The 23,637-nt window shown below is 39.5% G+C and overlaps 1 protein-coding gene across 3 annotated transcripts in view; it reads left to right on the top strand.

Moving 5' to 3' along the window:
- SCFD2 (sec1 family domain containing 2) overlaps nt 1-23,637 on the top strand; it is a 184,964-nt gene that overhangs the window by 56,315 nt on the left and 105,012 nt on the right. For all 3 annotated transcript variants that reach the window (XM_041402764.1, XM_041402765.1, XM_041402766.1), the window contains one exon: nt 21,838-22,087. In XM_041402764.1, coding sequence (XP_041258698.1) covers nt 21,838-22,087 — 250 coding nt within the window. The remainder of the gene's footprint in view (nt 1-21,837; nt 22,088-23,637) is intronic.

The raw sequence follows: 23,637 nt of genomic DNA on the forward strand, positions 1-23,637 counted from the left end.
AAATGTGACAGCCCATTTGTGCAGCTGTGTCTAATAAGGCATGAATACATTTAACTGCTGTTTACGTCCTCACACTGTTTGTTTGAAGTACAGAAATGCTGTACATTCACATTAAGCAATTCAGTATAGAAATCTAACTTGGACTGACTATTGATGGGAAGTATTTCATGATTTTGTAGCAGGTTAAAACATATGGTTGTAGTTACAATAAATAAATTACTTGGTCCATAAACCGTTGCCATTCAGCACAACTGTCAGGTTGATGTAGGTTTATTCTTCAGGAAAATAAAATGTAGATAACAGATAAGTAATAGATTATAATCTGAGTCTCTGGGGAAGGGAAAAGTTTCAAATTCTTTTTAATGAGGGCACTTGGAAGAGAAGAGGAGAAGGCAATGTGCCAGAGATGAGAAACTCTCCAAACATGACTTAATTCTATTCATCAGTTTTTCTTCTAGTATTTCTTCCCTACCCATCCTCAAGTCTAGGGAAAATGAAATAGCTGCTAAGCCATAGGCAGCAAAGGATTCAGGCATGTTTCACAGTTGCATCTGCATAGTACTGTTGCCTGTTCTGAATGGAGCAGAAATGTTCTTCTCTGATAAAAAGAAGGACCATTTTCTTTCAGGTTTTAAAAATTGTTTCTGGTTTTATCTGAATTTCTTAACCCAGTATTCTTCTGCAACACAGAAACAGAGATAAGACAGTTGAATTTGGGAAGATGTAGATACTGTATTAAGACACCTGTAACTATTAATATCTATAGATATTAAATGTATCTGCTCAGAATATTTTTTTCCAGTAACAGTATCAGAGTGTGGTTAACATAAAGGATCCCTGAGGAAGACTGGCACAGATCTTCAACTGCCTTTTTATTAACATATATTTTAATTATGGCTTTGGTGTCCCTGGTGACCAGGCTCTCACTGGCGTGATTTTTTTTAAGTTCTGTTTGGTTTTGAAAGTGTATTTTTAAAAATAATTTATTCTTACATCTGTTTTAACAGATATGGTTATGAAAAAAAATCTGCAAGTCTCTGCTTACATCCCAAATAAAGAATATTTAAAAAACTAAAGTTCTTGGTATCATGTACCACTAGTTAAAGATCATTATCTCTACTGCACAGTAGCCTCAGCTGGACATAATTCTTCTGATTGTAACTATATGATACATAGGAATAAATTTCAAAATTTATGTTATTGTACCAAAAAAAAAAAAAAAAAAAGAAGAAGAAAAAGAAGTGAAAAGCTCTTTTAGCTTTCTCACTTAATTTGATTGTCCTGCTTCTCTATGTGGAGGTTTTTCCCCAGACTGTATTTTCAGGTTACTTAGTTTCTGGAATTCCACAAAAAATTACTCAATGCTCAAGGAGCCATTACACAACATTCAAGCACTCTGAATTTCACAGTTCTGGAGAGCATCTAGAACAACTCAGTACCTCCTGTGTCCCTCCTTTCTCCAAGTTCTCTTGGTGAGACCTTGGCTTCTGCCACAGTTGTTGGAAATTTGTGCTTTTTCTTCGTCCCATGGAAGAAAAGGCTGTTTGAGAAGCCACCTACTGTAGGAGAGAAATGGTTCACAAAATCTTCTCATTGCATCTACAGAGATGACAGCAGATGCACAAGGACTCACAGTGCTGCTGCTGCAAGGGAGTGTCACTGGCATAGGCCAAGTTTGGCTTTGTCTGCCTGCTGGTTTAGTTTCGTCTCCAGAGCAGAGGTCGAATATGCTGAAGACATATGTGCCCACATTTAATTTGTAGGGGTCCGACTGCAAGCATTGGGAACAAATGTATCGATTGGGAAGGCACCACATGTTTTAGGGGAAGTCTTTTAACAGCTTACAAAATTCAGTGTTTTGCTTTGGGTTCTGATTTCATCCAACTTTTGAGCTACATAGAATGAAATTTTTTCTCTGTATGAATTCACCCATGTAAAACTGTCGGTTTGAACTTCAAACATCAGCATCTGCAAATGGTTTTGTTGCCTCTGTGAAATTAATTGTTTCCTAGCCTATCACAGTGTGCATATGTGTTTTATCCATAGCCTGAGCAAGATCTCCTTCAGAAATGATCACTAGCAGAAAATGAATTGTTTCTTTAGAATCTGATGGGTAGACTTAGAGTAGTAAGATAAGCACAGAGTGGTGTGCCTCTTCTCATTATGTTTCCCTTCTGTAAGTCAAAAGAGGAGACATAGTTTTAAGACATCACTAAAGCACTCTTGCCTGGCACTAATTTTCTTATCATTTTCTGCATGTGTTGTTCATAGGAGTTTTATTTTTATAAAATATATAGAGGCTGAGGAAAGCTTTAAATCTTTTAAAATCTTTTAAATCTAACTCTTAATTGTTTTCAGTAAGTAATGGCACAGGAATGGAATTTCTTTACGTAAAAATACAAAAGCTAGATGCTGTCTCACACAGGGAGAAACATATTTCAAGCAGATGGGCTTTCAAATGAGGATGGAAACAGCAACTCATGGATGACCAGGTGCCCAGTTTTTCTGTCCTGAAGAACTAAAAATAATTTACATATTTTTGTTTTTAAAACATTTGCATGTCATCTTGGTGTGATTACTGGCACATGTTGTATTGATTCAACTTTATTGTCACATTATTCTTTCACATTCAAGGGTCACATGTGCTCCACATCTGGTGAACATGGAAAAACCTTTTGAAAAGCATCACCATGTTTTTGTTCTTAGAAATGCTTGTGACAAATATCACAGTCTTGCATCTGCTTCTGCTATTGGTTGCAAACAGGATGCACTAGGCTGTGCCTACTGTCCAGTTACAAAACCACCAACGATAACATAATACATTTCCTGTTAGCTGAAGTGATTAACTGCTTGGCTATTGGTCCTTGTTCCTTGCATTAGAATGACTGATAGGAATGAACTTTTTTATAGTTATTCATGCTAAAATATAATCTTGCTTTTGAGGAGAGCATGCTTTAAAAACCACTAGCCTAGTATTCAATGTCAAAAGTCTCCAAGAAACAACTACTTAAAACATTCTGGAAAACATTCTGGGGGAAAAAAAAAGTTTAATGTTTTCCGACAGATCTGCCAGTGCAGTTCTGTTTGGTACATTGCTCAGTGCATTTTATAGTGACTGCATGACTGTTTACCGTGCTTCATGACAATGATGTTGCATTTATCATGAACATCTGATGGTGTGAAGTACACACACTGTGAACTCCATCTGTTTAGAATGTACATTTCCCGTACCAAACCAGTTGCATGCAAAGAAGATTGCAGTGTGCTTTTCACACATTATTTATTATGTAGGGCAAAGTTAGGCATCATGATTAGCATCTTCTTGTATTTCGCCCTTAGGTGCATATTATATAAAATCTCATTTGGAGATACCTAAACCCAAACTCAAACCTGAAACATGTTTAGTTGGGCTTAGAGTGAAGGAGAAAATATTCTCTTGACTCAATAATGACCTTCATTTCTCTTTTGGGACTTGACTTCTGACACAGAACGAAGGCCAAAATAAAACCCAGACTGAGTGAGGGCCCTGACTTAAACCTGCTTTTAATTAAGCCTTGTAAAGAAGCTTTTCTGCTAAAACTCTCAGGTTGAAGAGTTCATGCAAAAAAACCTCCTTGTGGCTTATGAACAGCCAAAGTGGGGACATTCAAACATACATTTTTGAATAGTTTAATCCAGAAAAAATGCAAGTGAAAAAGTCCATATTATCTTTTAATGCAGTTTTCATCAGATCACTCCTTCTCCAGTTATTTTCTTTTTTCATTGTTCTGTGTGTTTCAGTTAAAACTTAATGCTGCTACAAGGCGTTTTGATATTAACAAATATGAAAATGAAATTGTTTTGGTTTCCTTTTTTCCTAATTGCACATAAATCTGGCCCAGTTCAGCTGCGCACAGTTACAGCGTGTTAGACATGTAATGCACATTTCAAATCAGAATCCTTTTGCCAAGGCAAAGGTCAAACTAATTTTCTTGTTTGTTTGTTTTTAAAGGGATTAAATAAATGTAGTTTTACCACAAGGAAACTGACAGCGTCCATGGCTCACTTACAGCTTTGAAGTCCACATTTTAATGGGAGAGGACAATCCTGTCTGGATCAGTGGCAGGGATAATTTCAGAAGTAAAGGCTGTGTGTTTTCTGTGCAAAATGATGCTCTTTGTGCAAGATGTCTGCTAGATCACTTACACTATCAACCCCAGACAAGAGCTCATACCACATTAAAATAAAGCTGTGGCTTCAGTGGCAGGCTGTAAACAAAAGGGGTGGGATACAGTTAATGGCAGCAGTGTAGTGCTAAAGAAAAATAAATAATTCTCTTTTACTTGCAACTGGCAAATGCCCAAATGCTGAAACATCATCAATCATCCTTGATGACTAGATGAGATCATAAACTGAATGAGGAAAAATAAACTTGAATTTAACTGAAATTGTGATTGGCACAGTAAAAATTAACTTTCACCCTAAAAAATGTTTTCTTCTTCCAAAACATTTCTAATTGCCGCCCTTCCCAACTTTTCCCCACCCATTGCAGAAGTTCCAAGTGCTCCTCAGTGTTGGTAATGTCAGCCTTCCATGTCTGTTTCAGCATGTGCTTTTAGGTTTTGTTGTTGTTGTTGTTGTTTTTTTTTTGTTTGTTTGTTTGTTTGTTTGTTTTTGTTGAGAAGCAAGCTGCTTTTGCATTTCTTCCAAAAAAAATCTTAAGTGTAGTCTTCATATAAATACTGAACATCATGTTATTCATAACCTCATAATTCACCACTCTAGCAGCTGGATAATGTAGCAGGCATGGAAGACTGAGAAGCAAAGGATGTTGTACAGACCAGGAGAGTCATTCTGACAAAAATCTGTTGGGGAAAAACTTCGTGAGAAAAATACATTGAGTTTCTTTTTCAGTTCTTCACACATTACAGTTTATTATGAACAAAATACACACTCTAGGGAACAGTTATGTAGTGTCAGGAAAATTGACTTGATATTTTAATTTTTACAGCTGTTTGTGTTTTGCACCATGATTTTTTAAAAAGTATCTGTATCATATCCCTGGAGAGAGTTGTTTGTTCTTCGTGAATGGATAGCTTTAAATATAAAAGTTGAGTTCTGGAAAGTTTGAGACCTGGTAGAAATAATACTAAAATTTCACCAATAGTATGAAGTCCTGACATTGTGAAGTCAGCTTTGAAGCTGGCAGACTACAACATTATTTAACAGATAAAGCAGTGTATCAAAAATATTGCAGTCAGGCAATGATCATTACTGATTGTTTGAAAAACATCAGGTGTGACTGTAAGAATCAGTTTGACACTGGTTTTGATAAGCAATAAGCAAGGAAATGTAGTTTTAGACCGTTGGTTTAAAGGCAATGTTACATCCTGGCTATTCACGGCACAGACCAAGTAAATTGAGAATATCAGTCTCGTTCTTAGGGGTCTAATTGATGCCAAATTGGCAGAGATTGAGTAGTATAAGAGCTCAGGCTACCCCCTAACCTCCTGAGCTTTTGCGTACTTACTTTATCAGTTGTGTAGATAAGGGCTTTTGCTTCACTGTGTTGTCAATCTGGTCTTTGCTCTAAGACTAAAACCTTGAATTTAATTATGTAGCTTGGGCTTGGGTTCAGCCCTCCCCTGTGATATCAGATGTGTAAAGGGAACCTCTGATGGTAATTAGTGTGTGTTACTTGTGAGTGTTGGAAACAAACTATGTGAGCAGTCTTTTTGATATATACACTGAGAGATTGGATTTTCCCCCCTTAATTAAAAAAAAAAAGGCATAAATGCTGACTTATAATTGCTCTGATTATGTTGTGTTAAAATGGTGGATCAGTCATGCTGTTTGTTTATTTATTTGCATAATAAGATTTGGGAGGAAATCTATTCTAGACTGAGTTAAATTTCTGCCAGCATATGATGATGCCACATTATTTTATGTGGAGATACTGTAAACTGAGAACCTGTGATTATTGAGGAATGCCTTTCCAAGGCTCGCTGCTCATTGCATCCTAGAGGGATGCAGCCAAAATAGTATTTTAACTTTTTTTTTCCCCTTGTTATACATGTCAGTTTTTTGTCTGTGTTGGCAGGAGGCTCAGTTTGTGGATAGATGTTTATCCTTTTGTACATGATCACATTCATGTAATCATTCTTGCCAGAAAGTGGAAACATAAGTACAGAAGGTTTTGAGACACCCAGAGTAGCTTTTGTGGACGTGGAAGATTTAACAATAGTTGGTAGGGCTGTCTCAGTGGCCAGTGTAGGAGCATTTGGATGTGAGAACTGTGGGCTTGTGGCAGTGCTCTGCTGTTGTCTGGAGAGGGAAACATGACTGCCATGCGTGAGGGTCACATGGCCCTTCTAGGGCCACAGTGTCTTTTGAAATGACCTATAGTAAAGGTTAATTGTAACACATTGTTCTGGAGTATTTTGTTTCCATTTTGCTTTACTGAAGTTACCACACATACATTCCTTGAGTGGTTTGATATAGACATTTAATAACCTTGTCTTCTCAATTCATGGTACAGTTAGATGAAATAGGTGTCTAGTGAATTAATTAAAGATTGAGAACAGGTGGAGTGGTTCTTTATGTCCAGTTCTCAGTTATTTTGCAGTTAGCTCGGTGTATGCTGGCCTGTGCTGAAAAGAAGAGCTGGGTAAAGATGGTTGTGCTGCTTCCAAGGAGAACTTCTTACAGCTGAAAGCTGAGTCAGCTCTTGCAAAGCCCATTGGTTCTTCAGTCTCAGGATAAATAATGAGTTTGGAACATCCCAGGACTCCCAACATTTTTTCAAATCAAGAAATTTTACCCATTGTTTTGCCATTGCCATTAGCAAAGTTGCCTTTGCTGTGTGGTTTCTACATTGCTACCTGCAGCATCAGAGCCTGTTCTGAATTTTGTGGCCATGGAACTAAATAGTCTACGTTTAATTTTACTCTTTGCTGAGAACAGCATGACATACTGGCTTTTGGAGCTCACCCTTGCTCTTTTCCTGATGTTTGGGTTATTATTGGTCATTTGAATGTTGATCAGTTACCTACCAGTTATTCTCAGGCTGAATGTTTTGCTTTTAGTGCAAATTTTGTATTTCTCTGTGCCTGAGGATTTCCCCTTCCTACCAGGATTTTAATAGCTTCACACCAAAAGTTGGTAGATCCATGCATTGGAAGGATAACGTTATGTTCTGGAATATTATAACTCTGGAAGAGTGTAATGTTCAGGCATCCTCCATGAATTCAGCACTTCAGTTAAATGTAAAACATGGTTGTTCCTGTAGTAATCTAGAACTTTAGCAAGCTGGTTTTTGGTAAAATCAGTAAGAATTAGTAACAGAGGTTTCAGAATTTTTTTCCTGATAATAATTTTTTCTTTCAGTAGCAGCAAATGTATATTTTTCATGTCCTTCATTTTACCCATGTGTACTAATAGGTTGCAAGTTTTAAATTATCACTATACTAGTAAAGCAGTCATTCTTGTTCTTCAGTGATCCTTCGGGAATCTGGTACCAGAAAGAAAGATTCCAGGAGCCAACTCTCCTGCAGGAATGAGGAATTCTGATGACTTGTTTCACAATATTTGTCCACTCCGTGGACTGGTTTGAGGGTCAAGATCTGGCAAAGACATTTCACTCCCAAGGGAAGTAGAAGCTATTAGAGCCAGTGGGTAAATTTAAGTAGCTTCATTTTTCTTTTGTAATGCTTCTGCCGAGGATCATCTGAGCCCTCACAAAAGTTGTGCTAAATAAAAGGAAACTGTTGCACTTTAAGTATACATTTGCCTTTAGTGGCTTATGGAACATTCACATCATCTTTCATTTTGGACATGAAGTATAGCAACTTCTGGTTTTTCTTCAAGGAATTTGGTTTGTCGGGGAAACATCTGGTTTATGTAAATGAGCAGGGAATTCGATACATGAGAAGATGATTGCAAAATAGCATCTACGTGGTCTCTGCATCATTCAGTTACCTTTTGCAAAAATAAACAGCTATTACGTCTGTAATTGCTGTCCCTTTTTCAGTGCGCCATGTTAATGAACATGTTTTGCTCCTGCGAATTTAAAACAAATTAAAAAAAAATTAAAAGAGCGAAGCAGCATGTCCGCAGCAGAAAGGACGTAGCAGGGTTTTCCTGCTGCTGGGTAAGCGCTGCAGAAGCCGGGCTCAGCCTGGATGAGTTTGCCGGGCTCAGCCTGGATCAGTTTGCCGGGCTCAGCCTGGATGAGTTTGCCGGGCTCAGCCTGGATGAGTTTGCCGGGCTCGGCCTGGATCAGTTTGCCGGGCTCAGCCTGGATCAGTTTGCCAGGCAGCGGCTGCGCGCCCGCGGCGCTCCAACAGCGCCACCTGCAGGGCGCGGCCGTGGCCGGGGCGCGCAGGCCGCGCCGCCGGGAGCCAAGAGCCGGCAGCTGTCCGGCCGCGGGGGTTGTCCGGCCGTGAGGGCTGTCCCCCCGTGGGGGCTGTCCCCCTGTGAGGGCTGTCCGGCCGTGCGGGCTGTCCCCCCGTGAGGGCTGTCCCCGCGTGGCGGCTGTCCCCCCGTGGGGGCTGTCCCCCTGTGAGGGCTGTCCGGCCGTGCGGGCTGTCCCCCCCTGAGGGCTGTCCCTGCGTGGGGGCTATCCCTCTGTGGAGGCTGTCCCCCTGTGGGGACTGTCCCCCCGTGAAGGCTGTCCGGCCGTGGGGATTGTCTCCCCGTGGGGGCTGTCCCTCTGCTTCGCCTTCTTCGTCACAGATCCTGGCTCGCTCTCCAGCGCGTTGGGCTGCGGCGCTGCGCGCCGGCCTCTGTGCACGCCAGCGGAGAGGTCTGCGCACTTCTCTTTGCTCTTCTGCATAAAGCGAGCTAGAAATTCACCTTTATAAATTCAAACACAGAGAAACAGTTCTTGTGTTAAAGTTTAATTATTCTTACTTCAACTTTGCTTCGTCTCGGCCATGTTTCATTAAAATTATTTTGGTGGCATTTCTCTTGCATGTTTTCTGATGTGGAAAAAACAAATCAAAACCCACTTATCACATGAATCATTGTTAAAGTCAGCAGTAGTCCTCTGTGTAAAATCTGCCAGTAAAAGCTGGGAGGATGGGGATTAAACCTGGAGCACATTAAATTAGTTCCAGTCTATCCCAAGCAGGCTCTGCATGGCTTGCTTAGGCAGGCAAAACGGAAACAGGCAGTTTATAACGAGGCTGGTTTAAAAACCGTGGGGTTCATTTGAAAAAGATTTATATCCCTCACTTATGTAAACATTACAAACGTGGGCTGCAAGCAGGAGGCAAATCTTTATCAAAATCTCTTTAAGAGCTTTTTCATTGTGAATAAAATGGACAGCGTGTACTCTTGTTTGAAGATTCGCCAATATCTGTACAGTGATCTTTTCTCAATGCTCTTACTAATTAAAATATGACACAGGGTAGGACAGCGAGACCACCAAGCCGTAGTTTGCTAGGGTCTGGCAGAAGTGGCCATGACTGAGGTGGCAAAGGGACATTATTTGAAGGCAGGAGAAGAGATTGTCCTGAGACTAGTGTAGGATTTTTGTAGTGGTTATAAAAAAAGAAAAAAGGTGAAATTTTAAATAGAAACAACTGTGTCTAGACTTATCTCCACCCACCCCCCTTCCCATGGTGTTCTTAAACAGTAGCAGAGACATATTGTGGGGTATGTGATCTTTGCTAGGACCTGCAGCATTTTCTGTTGGGAAAATCAAAATGTTTGCTCCAGGAAAACTAGAAGTAGTCTGGGATGTGAGGGTCTTGGGTGACAACTGGAGTACTACTCACATGGTAACATTTGTGGGTAACTTAATTGTGATGGTGTTGTTTTGAAAGGTTATTTTTAGAAGGAGTAAACATACATTAGTGCAGTAAAAAAATATTTTTAGTAATAACACAGTTATTTCTAGCTTTTGCAATGCCATTTTACTATATTTAGGGTACATTATAAGAGTTATTCAGATCCTGAATTTAACAGAAAGTGCTTTTCATATTTCATTTTGATGTTAATAAACAGTGTCTAAAAGAGCTTTGTAATACTACTCTGCCTTCCAAAATATGACCCAAGACTCAGATAAATGATTTAAAGTATTTTGTGCATTACAATATATAACAAAGGTACTCTGGATTCTCTCATCAGACTAGGGTGTCTCAGACCTCCCTTTTTTTTGCTGTGGTGGTGTCTCCATACGGAACATCACTTATGACTCAGAAGTCTGATTGTCATGTCCTGAGAGCATACTGACAGATGGCTTGTTAAAAAAGTGGAAGCTTTCTCTGCTGTGGAGTGATTTAAGAATTTTCCAGTAGTTCTTTAAGAAGAAATTTGGATTTTTCTGCTGTTACAGTGGTATGAGTATGCTACAGTGGTAAAGGTTGGAAGCACTCCCTTCCTGAAGTGTGGGGAGCCAGCTAGCAAGGAAAGAAATTATGTCAAAGTGCTGTATTTTCTCTTTTGTAAGAGCTGTGCAAAAGACACTGTGAGATACGCAGACATACCCGTACTGGCTTTCGAAAAGAGAAGCCACTTGATGGTGAGCTCTGTCTTGTGACAACTTGATGGCTATTGATACTCACACTAAGTAGGTTACAGGGGACTCAAGTCTGCCTCTGTTGTATTGGCATTAGCATACCACGCCTCAAAATGTAGGTGGGGGCTGTAAAGGGAATTCTTAGCTACACTCAATATTATTTCTCATATCCAGGCCTCAGCATCAGGCTATCAGAGCACTCAATTTAACATTAGCATGGGAAGCTACCACTGCTTACAGGTGCAGAAAAGCAAGAAGCTCACATTTGGACTTGGAGCTGGGCATTGGTCTCCAGAGGATCAGTTTAGTGCTGACCACTGGGCCAGGAGTCCTTTCTTTGGTACCAAAAATCACAATGGGTAACTAACTGAAAAACATCTTGGAACGTCACCTTCTCGTATATACAGCTTAATTTGTGGGGTTTGTCTTTATTTACTGGATAGGTTTGGGGCTTTTTTTATATTGCATATAGTAACCACCTTTTGTTGCCTGTTAATGGAATCTGAATTGTGTTATATTTCAGGACATGTTGAAACACTCCTAAAATAATTTTTTAAAATGTAGTTAACATAGAAGTAGCTTAAGCCAGATCTGGTCTTATCTTTAAAGTGGGGTATTTTTTTTTTCCTGGTTAAAATGAGGTGGTATATACATTTGCCCACCTCTTTAGAGTGAAACTTGGAACATAAATGCTTTCTGCATGAAGCAACTAGGAAATATATATGAAAATAACTGAAAACTTCTGAAGTCCTTAAATGTTTGGAATGGCATGCGTGATTTAAGTGGTTTTAGATATTGGGACCAGATGTCCTGTGCTCCAGTGGTCTCCCTTTGTGCAAATGGGATTTCATGAGGGATAGCTATGCTGACTCAGGCGTTTGGCTGAGTGGGAGGGAAATCCCAGAGGGACAAAAAGTGGGATTGTTTTTCTAGTTGTAGTTCATGCTGGACAAATGGATGGGGCGGAGGTGTGGCAGGAGCAATCCCCAGCAGCCAGGATGCCCTCACATGGCCCTTGCAGCTGGCAGTGGGAAAGCAGTCTGACATCTTTTCCATCCAGAGCAAGGGGCCAACAGCAAAACCCCTGCTGGTGCCACCCAGCTCCCCTGGCTCCATGTGGGGATGATGACAACCAAAAGAAAGGTGGTTCCTTTGGTGAAAGGAACCAAAAGAGGAGAGGACTTGCCACATGCCAACCAAAGGAAGGACACGCGGGCCAAGAGGCAAAGAACATCATGACTGACAAGCAGGTGTTGCATGTACTCTCTAATAACAAGCATCCTGAAAATTCACATACCCACACCAGCCCTGGCTGTGCAGTCTGCTCACCATTGCAGGTGAATGCCAGCACAGAAGAGTCCTGTCCAGCTAGGGAGCTAAAGAAACTGCTTGTAGGTGGTTGAGTTAAATTGTGTTTGAAAAGAGAGCTGTTAGCTTCTGGAGCAGGAAAGCATTTCCGAGATGGGATGAGAAGATTAAAAGAGTGGGATTTCAGTAGTGTTTCACTATAATTGTCATTGCCTATGCCTGTATTTCACTTGATGTTTAATATTATATACATGCTGAGTAGTTGTTGTTGCTGCAGTTCACACATTTATGTCCTTTTCTTTGGAGTATCACTGTTCTCCCATCTGCTGCTCTCTGAAAGATGATTCATTTTTCATGGTACTAAAAAACTGGACAGAAAAATTAAAATTTTAACCTGATACATTAAATAGGATGGAATGAGGTATAGTTGTATAATTAACTTTCGTTTATTCTTCCCAGCCTGAAGAGGAAAAAAAATGTTCTTCTGTGTGCAAATCATGCTGCAGTGAGCATCTCCAATGAGGATGTCCTGTGAATGAAAGATTCCTTCCACACACAGAAATGAACCAGGCATTCTTAAGTTATAAACTTACTTATACATATGACATCTGCCTTTAATCACCATGAAAGCCTGAATCCTGCTTGAAGCATAGTGAGCCTTGTACAAGGGCTAGGATGTCAGTATTCTATTGTGATAACATTTACTGTACTGATTAACAGCTGTGGTGCTTTGCAGCAGAATGATAATCTGCCTTTATGTGTCTTTTTGTTGCCGTTGTGTCTCCTTCCTGTGGTTCCAGCTGGGGCTGTGGACAGAGCAGTGGAATCTCCTCTGCAAACCTCCCATGTCCATATATTTTTATGTATTATGTCTTTGTCTATCTGCAAACCAAGGTGTAAAATATTTCAAATACAATGCAAAACATTTTCAAATTAGCTACTGTTTAAATTTCTATAACAACGGGATTTGGCATCTAGTCTCATAGAACCATCTCATGCAAGTTGATGTTTTAAATGTCTTTCAAGTTTCTTGACATCAAGGAGTTTCAGTCACTAGTACTTTAGTAAATTCCAACAGTTTTTGTTTTAGTGTAGATTGTCTTAGTGGTAGATTTTCACCAAGTTTCTTGAATCTCAGGGATACTGCAAAATGGGGTATGTTTTGCTCAAGATAGTACTCCTATTCAGCATATTTTATGTAAAATGATGTTCTTTAAGCATCACTAAAAGATATCAGGTGCATGTTTGGCCCAACCTTAGTTAAGTCATTATTTGAGTGATGCTTTGGTGCAAACTAGCATTGTGGCTTGTGGCAATGTATGACTGATATCCTGGTTGTCTATTAATATCAAGCTTGTAGGGGCAGAAGTTGACTGGATTTATTTTAAAAAGTTTGATGGTAAGATAACAAACACACTTAAACATAAAAAGCTAGAAAACAAATGTCTTTCAAATGGACCCAAACAGTCATGCAGGCTCCAAACTCCTTTTGTTTTTCACTTGATATGACTGGTTTTGCCGTTTTACCCTTACCCCCAGCCCTCATTTTTCATTTCTGGTAGCAGTGTCCACCGTGGTCTGACCCATCACCAAACATCTGGAGGTTTTCCTGCAGCCCTGAGGAGTTTCTGGAACATTTGATGGTAGATTAACATAGGACTGAAGGCGGATGCATAAAATGAAGGTTTGAGAGAAAAGAGATGATAGAAAAGGCAAGAATGTGAAGAAAAATCACAAGTTGGGCTTGTTTTGACTGTCAGCCTCCTTTTATGACTCACTGCCTTCACAGCATGTACTGCCTTCATCCTTTCTGCTGTTTCTGAAGTATTTTTCCCTCACAGTTCGCAATTCCTTTCACTGCAATCAAGAACCGTGCTAAACAGTTTATAGTTTTATTCACCAGATGTATTTAATGCACAGTATTCTATTCCATAAGACCACCAGGTCTGTGCTTTCTGCTTGTTTTCTGCCCTTTCACCCTCAAAAGTCTTTGTGAAATGTGCCCACTACTGAGAACATCCTCACCAACTTGAGAACTGGAAAAATCATAGTTTCAACTTCCCTCATTCCTCATGTGCCTTTCTTGACTATATTCAAGTGCTGTCCATACTCTGAAATTTTCTTCTGTCTGAAGAGATATACATGAACTGTTATTCTTCCTTTTGATAAGGAACTGTCTCCCACTATGAAATTTACCCTTTCAGTTGTTTTGTAACTCCCTTCAATATTATCTCTAGTTTTTCACATCCTCTTCAAAATACGGACTCTAGGACTCGTCACAATATATAGGAATTAATCCTGATACTTCCACATGCTGTATAAACCTGTTTTCCTACTTCTGTCCCATGGATCCTGTATTTTATAGTTCCATTGGTCCTTTTGCCTTGGCCTTGACTTGAGCTGTTTATTACGGATTGGATCAAAATGCAGCTGAGCTAGTTTGTTTAACAAAAAAACTTCACTTCTGCTCAAAAACAGCTGCCTACAGAAGATTAAGAGAAGAGGACAAAGTTATATGATATTCTCCCTGTTCCAACCATTATGAGTTCTGTAACAGTTGTGGTTTCTGTGTATTTACTAATATTTGATGGAATTTTTTCCCCTGTGAGATTTCCCATTATCTTTACGAGCCCAAGTAAGAATTTAGCAGCACAACAACATTTGGCAAGAAGTTCCACATCTGAGCAAATTGCTTGAGGAAATACCTCAATTTAATTTGCTCTTTAAACTGGCTCCTTTCCAGCTTTGAGTGTTGCCTCTTTCTTGTTGTGGTGAGACAGATGAGCAATCATTCCCTACCTGCCTTCTCTACCCACTCATGATTTTTTAGACCTTTTCTCTGTGCTGGATGATCTGTTTTTCTAACCTGAATGATTACAGCTAGTTATCTAAGCAGGAATTCAATCCTTTTCTTTGTCCTGAGCATCTCCCAAATCTTTCTTAGTAATCATCTCCTGGGACAGAATCCCCTCGTTCTGCAGACATGATCTGCACTATTGAATGACCAAATCGGTTATACTATATTTTTATTGATTTATACCCCTTTTATTTGTTTTCTAGCCCTCTGGATTCTTAGCCCTTGCTTTGTAGTGGTTGCATGCTTTCCCATTGTTTCCCTCTAAGTTGATGAGATTTAACCTCATAGGATACTATGTTATCCCTGTGCCCTTTTCTCAGTTTTGAGCCCCTACCCTGTTCTGGCAATTTGCGCAATATTCCAAGACTTACAGAAACAAACATCTTCAAAAGCCACGCACAAAAAGTCCTGACATGCATAGCACCAAGATCTTTTTCTGATACAGGTTTTGTCTTGGTTTGTATTCCTTTTTCATTCTGCTGACACTGTTTTTGCTGTGCTGATTCATGTTTTTCTCAAGTATGTCTGTAGAAACTATCACAGCTAAAAGCTTTGACTGAGTAGGTTGGAAGTATTCCCTTTTTAACCTGCTGATGAGTCTCTTATGTCAGGCATGAGTGATTTAAGTAGAATTCTCGTCATCCTTGCAGAGCTTAATCTAATAAAATCCAGACTGATTAAATATCCTTTTTTCAGTACACTGTTGCTTCTGAGCCCCTATGAACCCATTAAAATATCTTAACACAGCTGTGCATATAGATGATCTCCAAAGAGAGAGGAAAAAACTGGACCATACCATGTAATGATACATTGCCAAACAGCATAACTCACTACAATGAGGTGATTTTGGTGCTGTGGAAGAAGAAATATGAGTGGGCATTTGAATTTTCTTAAAATATCTAAGTCTTGCAGTCACTTGTCACTGACATAGTGACAGTATCTGCTTGTTGTAGCAGAAGAAACAAAAATAACTGAAGAAGTTGTAAGATTAAGAAATTGTTGTCAAGCAGCTGTGGTTCTCAGTGAAGATAGGAGAAATGTGTTAAGAAGAAATCTTAATTATGTTGTTCAAAATACAGTTTCTTTTCTGTCCTAAGGATATTCGTTAAAGAAAAATACTGGAATATACTACTTTGGCTGTGGGATCCAGATGAAATCCAATTGCTTAGGTCATGATCATAGGCTAGGGAGTTATTGGCAGAAAGAAATGTCCTGGGCTTTGCTTTTGTTTTGTTTTTAGAAATGATAGGGCTTGAAGAGCTTGTTTCAAATACTTGTGTTGTTATCACATATTAGCTGTTAAGTGTCAGTGCTGTGTTTTTGGAATTATGCAAGACACGTTAAAAAAATTATCTCTGACCAGAAGAGCTTACAGATGTTGTGCTTTTAAAGAGTTTTATGTTGTCAGTAATTTCTTCTTGCCGTTGACTTGTCACTTTGTTCTGTAGTAACTTCTAACATCCTGCATAGATATTCATCAGGTACATCAAAGGGATTTTGATATCTGTAGTGTTGACTGATAGACACCAATTAAGCACCTGGCCATTTGACAGTGTATTGAAGAAGTCATCCAATGAGCAGGTGATTATTTCTATAATTTTCTTTTGTCTCTTGGCAACCTTAAACTCTAGCTCATCTAAGCTTTAAGTCAGCACTGTTGCATAAGGAGGCAGTCCAGTCTTTGTCCTTGACAACTAATGTGTTTCTGTGGCCAAGCAGTAAACCCAAGCAGACAACCAGTATGGTTAAAATTATTTATTTTAATGCACAGTCATAGAAACACTCTAGCAGGTGCAGAAGGAAGAGGCTGCTGTGGTGAGTGGAAGGCAAGAATGAAGTCTAATTGGGAGAGCATGAAAAAGTGATGAATGTGAATTTGTATCTTTGACAGCATGAGCCAGGTCAAAAATAGCTTCTGGAAAGCTTACTCCTTTTCTTTCATTTGTTTATAGTAAAATTTTAAAACACTGTCTCTCTACAGGGAGAGCCTGAAAATTGTCTCTCCAGTTTTGAGAACACAGTTCCTTGGGCAATGTTCAGAGTGGGTGATAAATGCAGAAAAGAGGGGAGGAGATTGATTTAGCTCTATAGGGATATTTCATTCAAACAGAAGAATCATTAAAAGTAATGACAGAGGAGATAGGTCCTAGATTCTTTTACTGTTTCCTGTGTCTCTTACTAGCAGTTTAGTTCTGCACTGTTTTCTTTATATGTATATTCTTGGTGGGTTTCTGTATCATTTATCAAGTGAATCGACAGACACTGACATTAAAGAGAGGAAGATGCAATCTCTTGGTATTGGCAGGGGCAAGTCATAAAGCTGTTTTGGTCTCCAACAAAAGGCACTTGATGTCTCTCCTGATCTTCAATGGCTTAACACTTTTTTTTTAACTACAGCCAGCCATTTATTGCCAGCATCTTACACCTCCACTTTCAATCTGCTGTGAGTTCACTCAATGTCTTGTCTGCTTTCCTCTAAGGCCAAAATTCGCTCATTCTTCCTGCAAGGAGAAGCTTTGTCAGCCCCTCCCCAGCTAGAAACTTAAGTTTGAGACTAAAACTTCACTTCCTGACAAAGGAAATATATAGATAGTGGACTTTGGTTATCTAAAATCACCTGTCTGAATAACTGTATGCTCTATATTTTGACATATGCAGATCTAAGTGTTTCCTAATGGTGAGAGTATGGTACTTTGAAGAACTTTTTTTTCTGTGTTGTGTTTTGGGTTGCTTATACTTGAACGATACCCTAGAATATGTGAAGAGAAGACAAAGCAGAGGTACACTTTTATCAAAACCTGCCTAAGTCAATAATTATATGATTTCTAGAGCTTCATATGGTGAATCATAATTTGAATGGTAAGATCATACTTAACTGATTTATTGTGCCAAATCACTAGTCACATGTAAGCCATTTAATAAAAACTAAATACATGAAATAATTGTTTTGCAGGGAGTACAGACATCTTCCCACCCATATGGAAACTATATGCAATCAACTCCAAATCTCAGATGGCCAAACAGTGTAAAACAGCGAGTAGCAGAACTGCAGCATTTGATTTATGGGCAGCTGAGCACTGCAGGCAGCAAGGACTCCTCCTTAGCTTGGCAGCGCCTGTTGTTTTTACTAAAATGACTATTCCTGCAGAGATCTACTACCATTAAAGGATCTGAGCCAGTTTCACATACCCATGAGGTTCTCCTTTGGTGCCATTGTCACTTTTAGCAGTTAGAATGTTCTTGCCTATGTCTGGACAGTGGGAAAGTTAATATGCAGTGTGCCAAATCACAAACCACAAACAGTGAAGCCCAGGTAAAACATAAAAAATCAAATAGGGCGACATTGGAAAGGTGCTTATTCCACATCTCTTTTCCCACCTAAGTTATCAATAAAAGGAACTGTTACTAAATAGGCTGGTCCAGGAGCATGGGGCAGCAAATTACGCAAGGGCTTGTGAGTTTCCACTGATTCTTCTGCTGGTTTTACTTGCAGATGGGTTTTGGAGTTGTTTTTAGTTTTGGTTTCCCAAAAAAAATTCTTCACTTGTATAAAGCTGTGTGGTTCCCATTCCAAGAAGTTCTGTTTAACTCATGCAGCCTCTGAAGGAATTAAACATGTTTTGCTTCCTGAAGAGAAAGCCACTAGAATATTAACATGCTGAGGTAGTCTCTCAAGATTTATCTCCTCCTTCCTCCTGGATTTTAAAGAAAATAAATCCTACTTGGTTGAAGTTGATTTTTGCTTTAATGTTTTTAATGACAAGTTGAGGACACTGGGCTGGAAGCACAGGGGTTACAGTGCTCGGTTCTCTTCTAAGTTTTGTCAGGGACACGTGTTAATTCAACTAAACTCTGAACCTCCTCTACCTCCCAAACTCGCTCTTTTTCCTATTGAGAAAAATAAGTCTAATGATACATATGGCTTTAGATTCTTACAGGTTTTTTTAATATTGAAAATAATGCTTCTCACAGAATTCCAAAACATTTTTTCTTGGATTATTGCACTTCCTCCTAATTCCTGTAGATCCTATAAATACGATTTTAAATAAGATTTTGAAGCATAATGTCATGTTCAGTGTTTAAACCCCCCAGAATGTATTTGTACTTTCTTCACTATTATCCCATCTGCCAAAATTCAGACCTTTTGCAAAAATCAGCAAATTGACATCAGTTTATTTATCCTTAGGGACATCAAACTACTACACTGCATAAGTTCTAAAAATAAATAACTAAAGGGGGTGGAGGGAAGAGATGGCAAACAACAAAAATCTGTCACAAAGTCGCCCTGATTTCTGGAGAGTGCATGATTTTAGCATTAAAATGTCCAAACAATGCAACTGAGAAGTAAGTGTTTGAACTTGGGCCCTTTTAGCTGGCTCTACATTAAGCAGCATTAATGTTTTTATACAGTCTTTGGAAAGCTCAGAATTGACCTGTTTTTATTATTTTTATTGGCTCCCTTGATGATAGACAAATGGGGCTAACTTGAGGCCAACCTAACCAGCAGGAAATTTGGGTCATGGTTAGTTACATTTTTAAAACTCGTGTTCTAGGGCTGTTCAATCAGAGTAATTGATTGATTGTTAGGTGGTGCAGGGAGCCCCTAAATCACTGGAGGTGGCCAGATAATGACAATCTGCCAGTGGATTTTGTTTGAGGCAAATTTCCCAGCTCCCTGTGGAGCCCTGCTCTGCAGTGAGGTTGTGAGTCCCTTTGTTTTTTTCATGCACAGTCCAGTTCAACTGGCCTGTTTGGACAAAATAGCCTCTGAAACTTGGAAGTTCCATTTGAAGTCCTCTGTAGTGCCATTTCCCAAGAGATAAGGGGAGAAACATTCCAGAAAAGTTCATACCCCAGAAAGACCCTACGTGCATTCTGAAGTTAATGGTTTATTACAGCTCCTTAATTTTTTTTTCCTCTTTCATTTTTACTTTGAAGATAAGAGGTGGCAATTGTTACTTGAAGTTGTTGAGTTTTAGCCTGTCCTACAGTAAATCACCCTGGAAGTTTAGACATTATTTTTTTTAACCATGTATGTTTGAAAGTTTGCCAAAGATGCTGTACATGTGTACTTGCAGGAGCGACAATCCTCAGGCAGGAGCTGCTCACTCTACTGTTCTTTACAACCATGGGCATCCTCAGTGCTCCATGCCTGTGGCTAATCTGTGCATGCAAAATACAGCTTTTTCAAGAGCTCATCTTGGGTTGTGTAGCAGCATGCCATGCATTTAGAGATGGAGTGACGTAGAGTTTGTGGATTGAGAAGGGAGGAGGGGTATAGATGATGTGCCAGTAGATAGTAGATGATGTTCAATAATACCTGGCATAGGTCATGCCTCTTCATAAAAATCAATTCAGGTTAATATAGACTGAAGTTCGTCATCTATTCCGGCATAACTCCACGTGTAGGTTTTGTCGCCCAGATTTTGTCATCATTTCGTGCCGTATCACAACAAGGTTTACCTTGAATTCTTAGATTTCTAGGGCTGATTAAGCTTTTGTTCATTGCAGATGGCTTCCTTATGATAGGTGCATACCTCTGAATTCCTTGAAGCTTTGTCTTTTTCCATCTTAGGATCTGAAAGAATCTATATGGGTATCAAGATGATAATTTATTTTTGTCACTTTTTCAAAAGAGAAGAGGTAATATGGAATTAAGGCAGGGCTCTGTTGAAATCCAGGAATCAAGCAGCCTTGTTTTGAGGATGGCCCAGCTACCAGCACATGCCAAACCACTGCCAAACACCATAGATTTGCTTCCTGGGTGGAGCAGTGCTTGGATTTACTGTGTATGTGATTTAGCACTCCCTGCCCGAACACAGAGAGTAACATCTGACCACACTGAAATCCCAGGAAAGAAGAGTCCATGGCAAAACTTGTATGACAAGAGCAGGGTGGGGTACAAAAGTCCACAGAAGCGTTAGTTTCTAATAGCACAGCCTGGAAAAAAGTTTCTTGGAGCTTAAGTAATTCATGCTTTCTTAATGATTATGATCTGTGGTGGATCAGTGTAGGTATGAAAATGACAGTTTCTGAGATGCTTGTTAGTGTTTCTGAGGCTGACAAAAAACAATTAAAAATACAACTAGACCACCTGAAATCTTGTATAGAGTACACCAGGAGACAAAGCGTTCAGTTTCTGTGTTCCTAAAGCCATTGTATGGTTTTGCTATTGTATAAACTTCTGTCTCTTCCTAGTATGTTTGACTTGTAATTTATTTATTTATTATGAATCAATTTAAAGGGTATATTATTGGCTGTGGAGCCTATTTACCACAACTAGTCTGTGTGAAGTTACTGTAGTAACAACCGAGAATAAATGTCTGCAGACTTGACTCTTCAGAATACAAGAGATTTGATGTTTCATTGTACACTGTGAACTGACCCATAGGTTTTCACAGGGGAATCTTGTAGGTGATCACAGGACAAGGGGCAAGGTACTGGTGTTGCAGGAGACCTCCTGGATGGACCTGAGCAATTGCTACCAGCAGGAGAGAAAGACTGTTCTGCTTCCCTCCCATACTTCCCTCCCCATCCCAGAGCGGAGTGTTCCTCCTGTTTGCCTTGCAGTGTTCCCACCTCTCACCTGGTCCTGCTGCTGAGTTCCCAGCTAAGCCAAAGCAGAAAATCAGCATGTAGAAGTTTCATCCATAGGTGTTTGTGGGCAGTGAGGGTGGCAGTTTGATGGTACAATTAGTCACTGGCCTGTTCTGAGTGGCAGAGACCTGCACAATGGATCTAAATGCCAGCCCTAGTGCTGCCTGATGTGGATGTCAGCAAGTCGATGGAATCTGAGCTTTGAACCCCATGCTTATGTACAAAATCAGACCTGAGGATGAAGCCTATAATTTAGAGGAATTGTTTGACTTTGTGCTTTGTACCATTTTTACCCATACCAAGGGATGGATGCGCTCATCTTCTCAACATACTGGTACTTGGAGAAGAACTAATCATAAGGCTTTTCAAGTGCTAAAATGCTGCTGTCATGAATCCCTAAGAAAAAAACTGTAGACAATTAATAAATTCACTGTCTGAGCAGCAAATAAATCACATCACCATCTACTGACTACTGAGAGTATGAATATTGAATGATGTGCCACAGGAGTGTGTCTGGTCCTAACTTACAAACACTATGGAGGCAATCTGACACAACCTTCCTTCTGTTTTTCAGACTATTGGCGAGTCAGAAATGCCCAGTGTTTTGAACCAGTTATTGCCAATGATCAAGTCTTACAACGAAAGGACAAAAGATGATTATGCCTGTGAAGACTTTCTTGTTTTGCTGATATACATCTATTCTATGGTTGGAGAAATCAAATGTGAAAAAGAGCTCGACACAGCTGAAGAAAAGGTGAAAAGGGCCCTTGTCAAGGCAATTTGTGATGAGCCAGAGCTGTCTCCTTTGTTGCAGAAAATTACAGGTAAGATTCTGCTTTTGTGGTGAGATGTTGGATGTCTGGGAACGTGTGAACTGGGAGAAGTGTATAAAAATGTCTTCACTTGTCTGTGGTGCTAAGAGTACATGAGTAAGCACACGGATTTCCTGTAGATTTGTTCCATCTCCTGTGTTCATATATGCCAAATGCTGACAGGCTGTCCTTGAAGAGTGCTGAGTCTGATGAAAGCTCTACAAGTTGTTCTTTTTGTTAAAGGTTTGCTAAGTTTGTGTGTTTTCATAAGGTAATCTTTTCCACAATTTCTTTCATTGATTGGTGTAAAGTTGACCCTGGGAAGTCAGAATTAATCCTGGAAACATGTTCAGTGAACCACAGTTGCTTTGTGAATACGAGGAGCTGGCTTGTCTGGCATAAAAGAAGAAATGTGTCTAAAACCAACATTGAGCATTTTGCTGAAACAACATGAACATTAGCCTTTAAAAATAGCATGGTAAGCCTTTTTTTTAGATGAGCACTCATAGAGTAGGAAAGCCCTAACCTCTTGTTGCCAGTATCACATTTTAGAAAAAAAAAAAAAAACCTGCTAAAAACTTAATTTTAAATTAGTGAGCTGTGGCTCAGGGGTGGCCTAGCATGGCAGAGGGGATCTCACTTTCTGCGATCAGTTTTCTCAGTAATATTGAGACCAGGTCATCATAGAGGTGGAGAGCATAAATCAAGATGTTGAGAGGAGCTTACAATTGAAAGAATGGGCCTAAGTGGGGAGTCTCAAGGGAAGTGGAATAATACTGCTATTGGTTATTCTGGTACTATTCCCTATGGACACTTCTAATTCAAAGTACAGGTGTGGTCTCACTGGTCTACTGTTGCTTTGAGTGTAAAATACTGTAATAGTTAAAGGACTTAGGGTAGGAATGGGTCACTCAGTCATATTTGCACTGTGGTTTATTTTAATACTCCTGGCCACAGTGCCCACAGAGTTCCAGGCTTCTTGTAGGCTTTTGCCTTCCTGTTTTTCAATATGTACTGCACATCTTGTCCACCAAATGATGCTTCCCTCAGAACTTCAGTGGTGTCTTCTAGTGAATGGGATGTAGTAATTTCTAAATCTCTGTTTTCATTATTTTCCCCTTTCTTCAATAATCAAAGAAGTTTTAAATCACAGTTTTGTCAGTTTCTCTTCATTATGCTTAAAGTAAGTATGTGAAGATTTAAGTCTCTAAAACTTCAGCCAAGTACCAAAGAGAAGCTGAGAAGAAACCACTACAGATAGTTTTAGACCAAGCCCATCATTATTATGTGATGAAATTATTTGCATAACACAAAGCCAGAGTCTTTGCATCCTTACATTTCTCTATCTGTGTTTTAGCACAACCATGTCTGTGCAATCTGCACAAGTAGGTGACAGTATTGCATACTTTTTGCATACTCATTGCTTGATACTTTTTTGGTTCTTCAGCATTTTTTGGTTTTACATCTTATTTATTTTGAGTTATTCATGGGAGAGGGCAAAGGAAAATAACATCTATTGTCATAACCAGAAATAAACATCATGTTGGCAGCAAAGTATCACA

Source organism: Onychostruthus taczanowskii, unplaced genomic scaffold (assembly GCF_017590055.1).
Source record: "Onychostruthus taczanowskii isolate IOZ18803 unplaced genomic scaffold, ASM1759005v1 scaffold2, whole genome shotgun sequence".
Lineage (NCBI taxonomy): Eukaryota > Metazoa > Chordata > Aves > Passeriformes > Passeridae > Onychostruthus > Onychostruthus taczanowskii.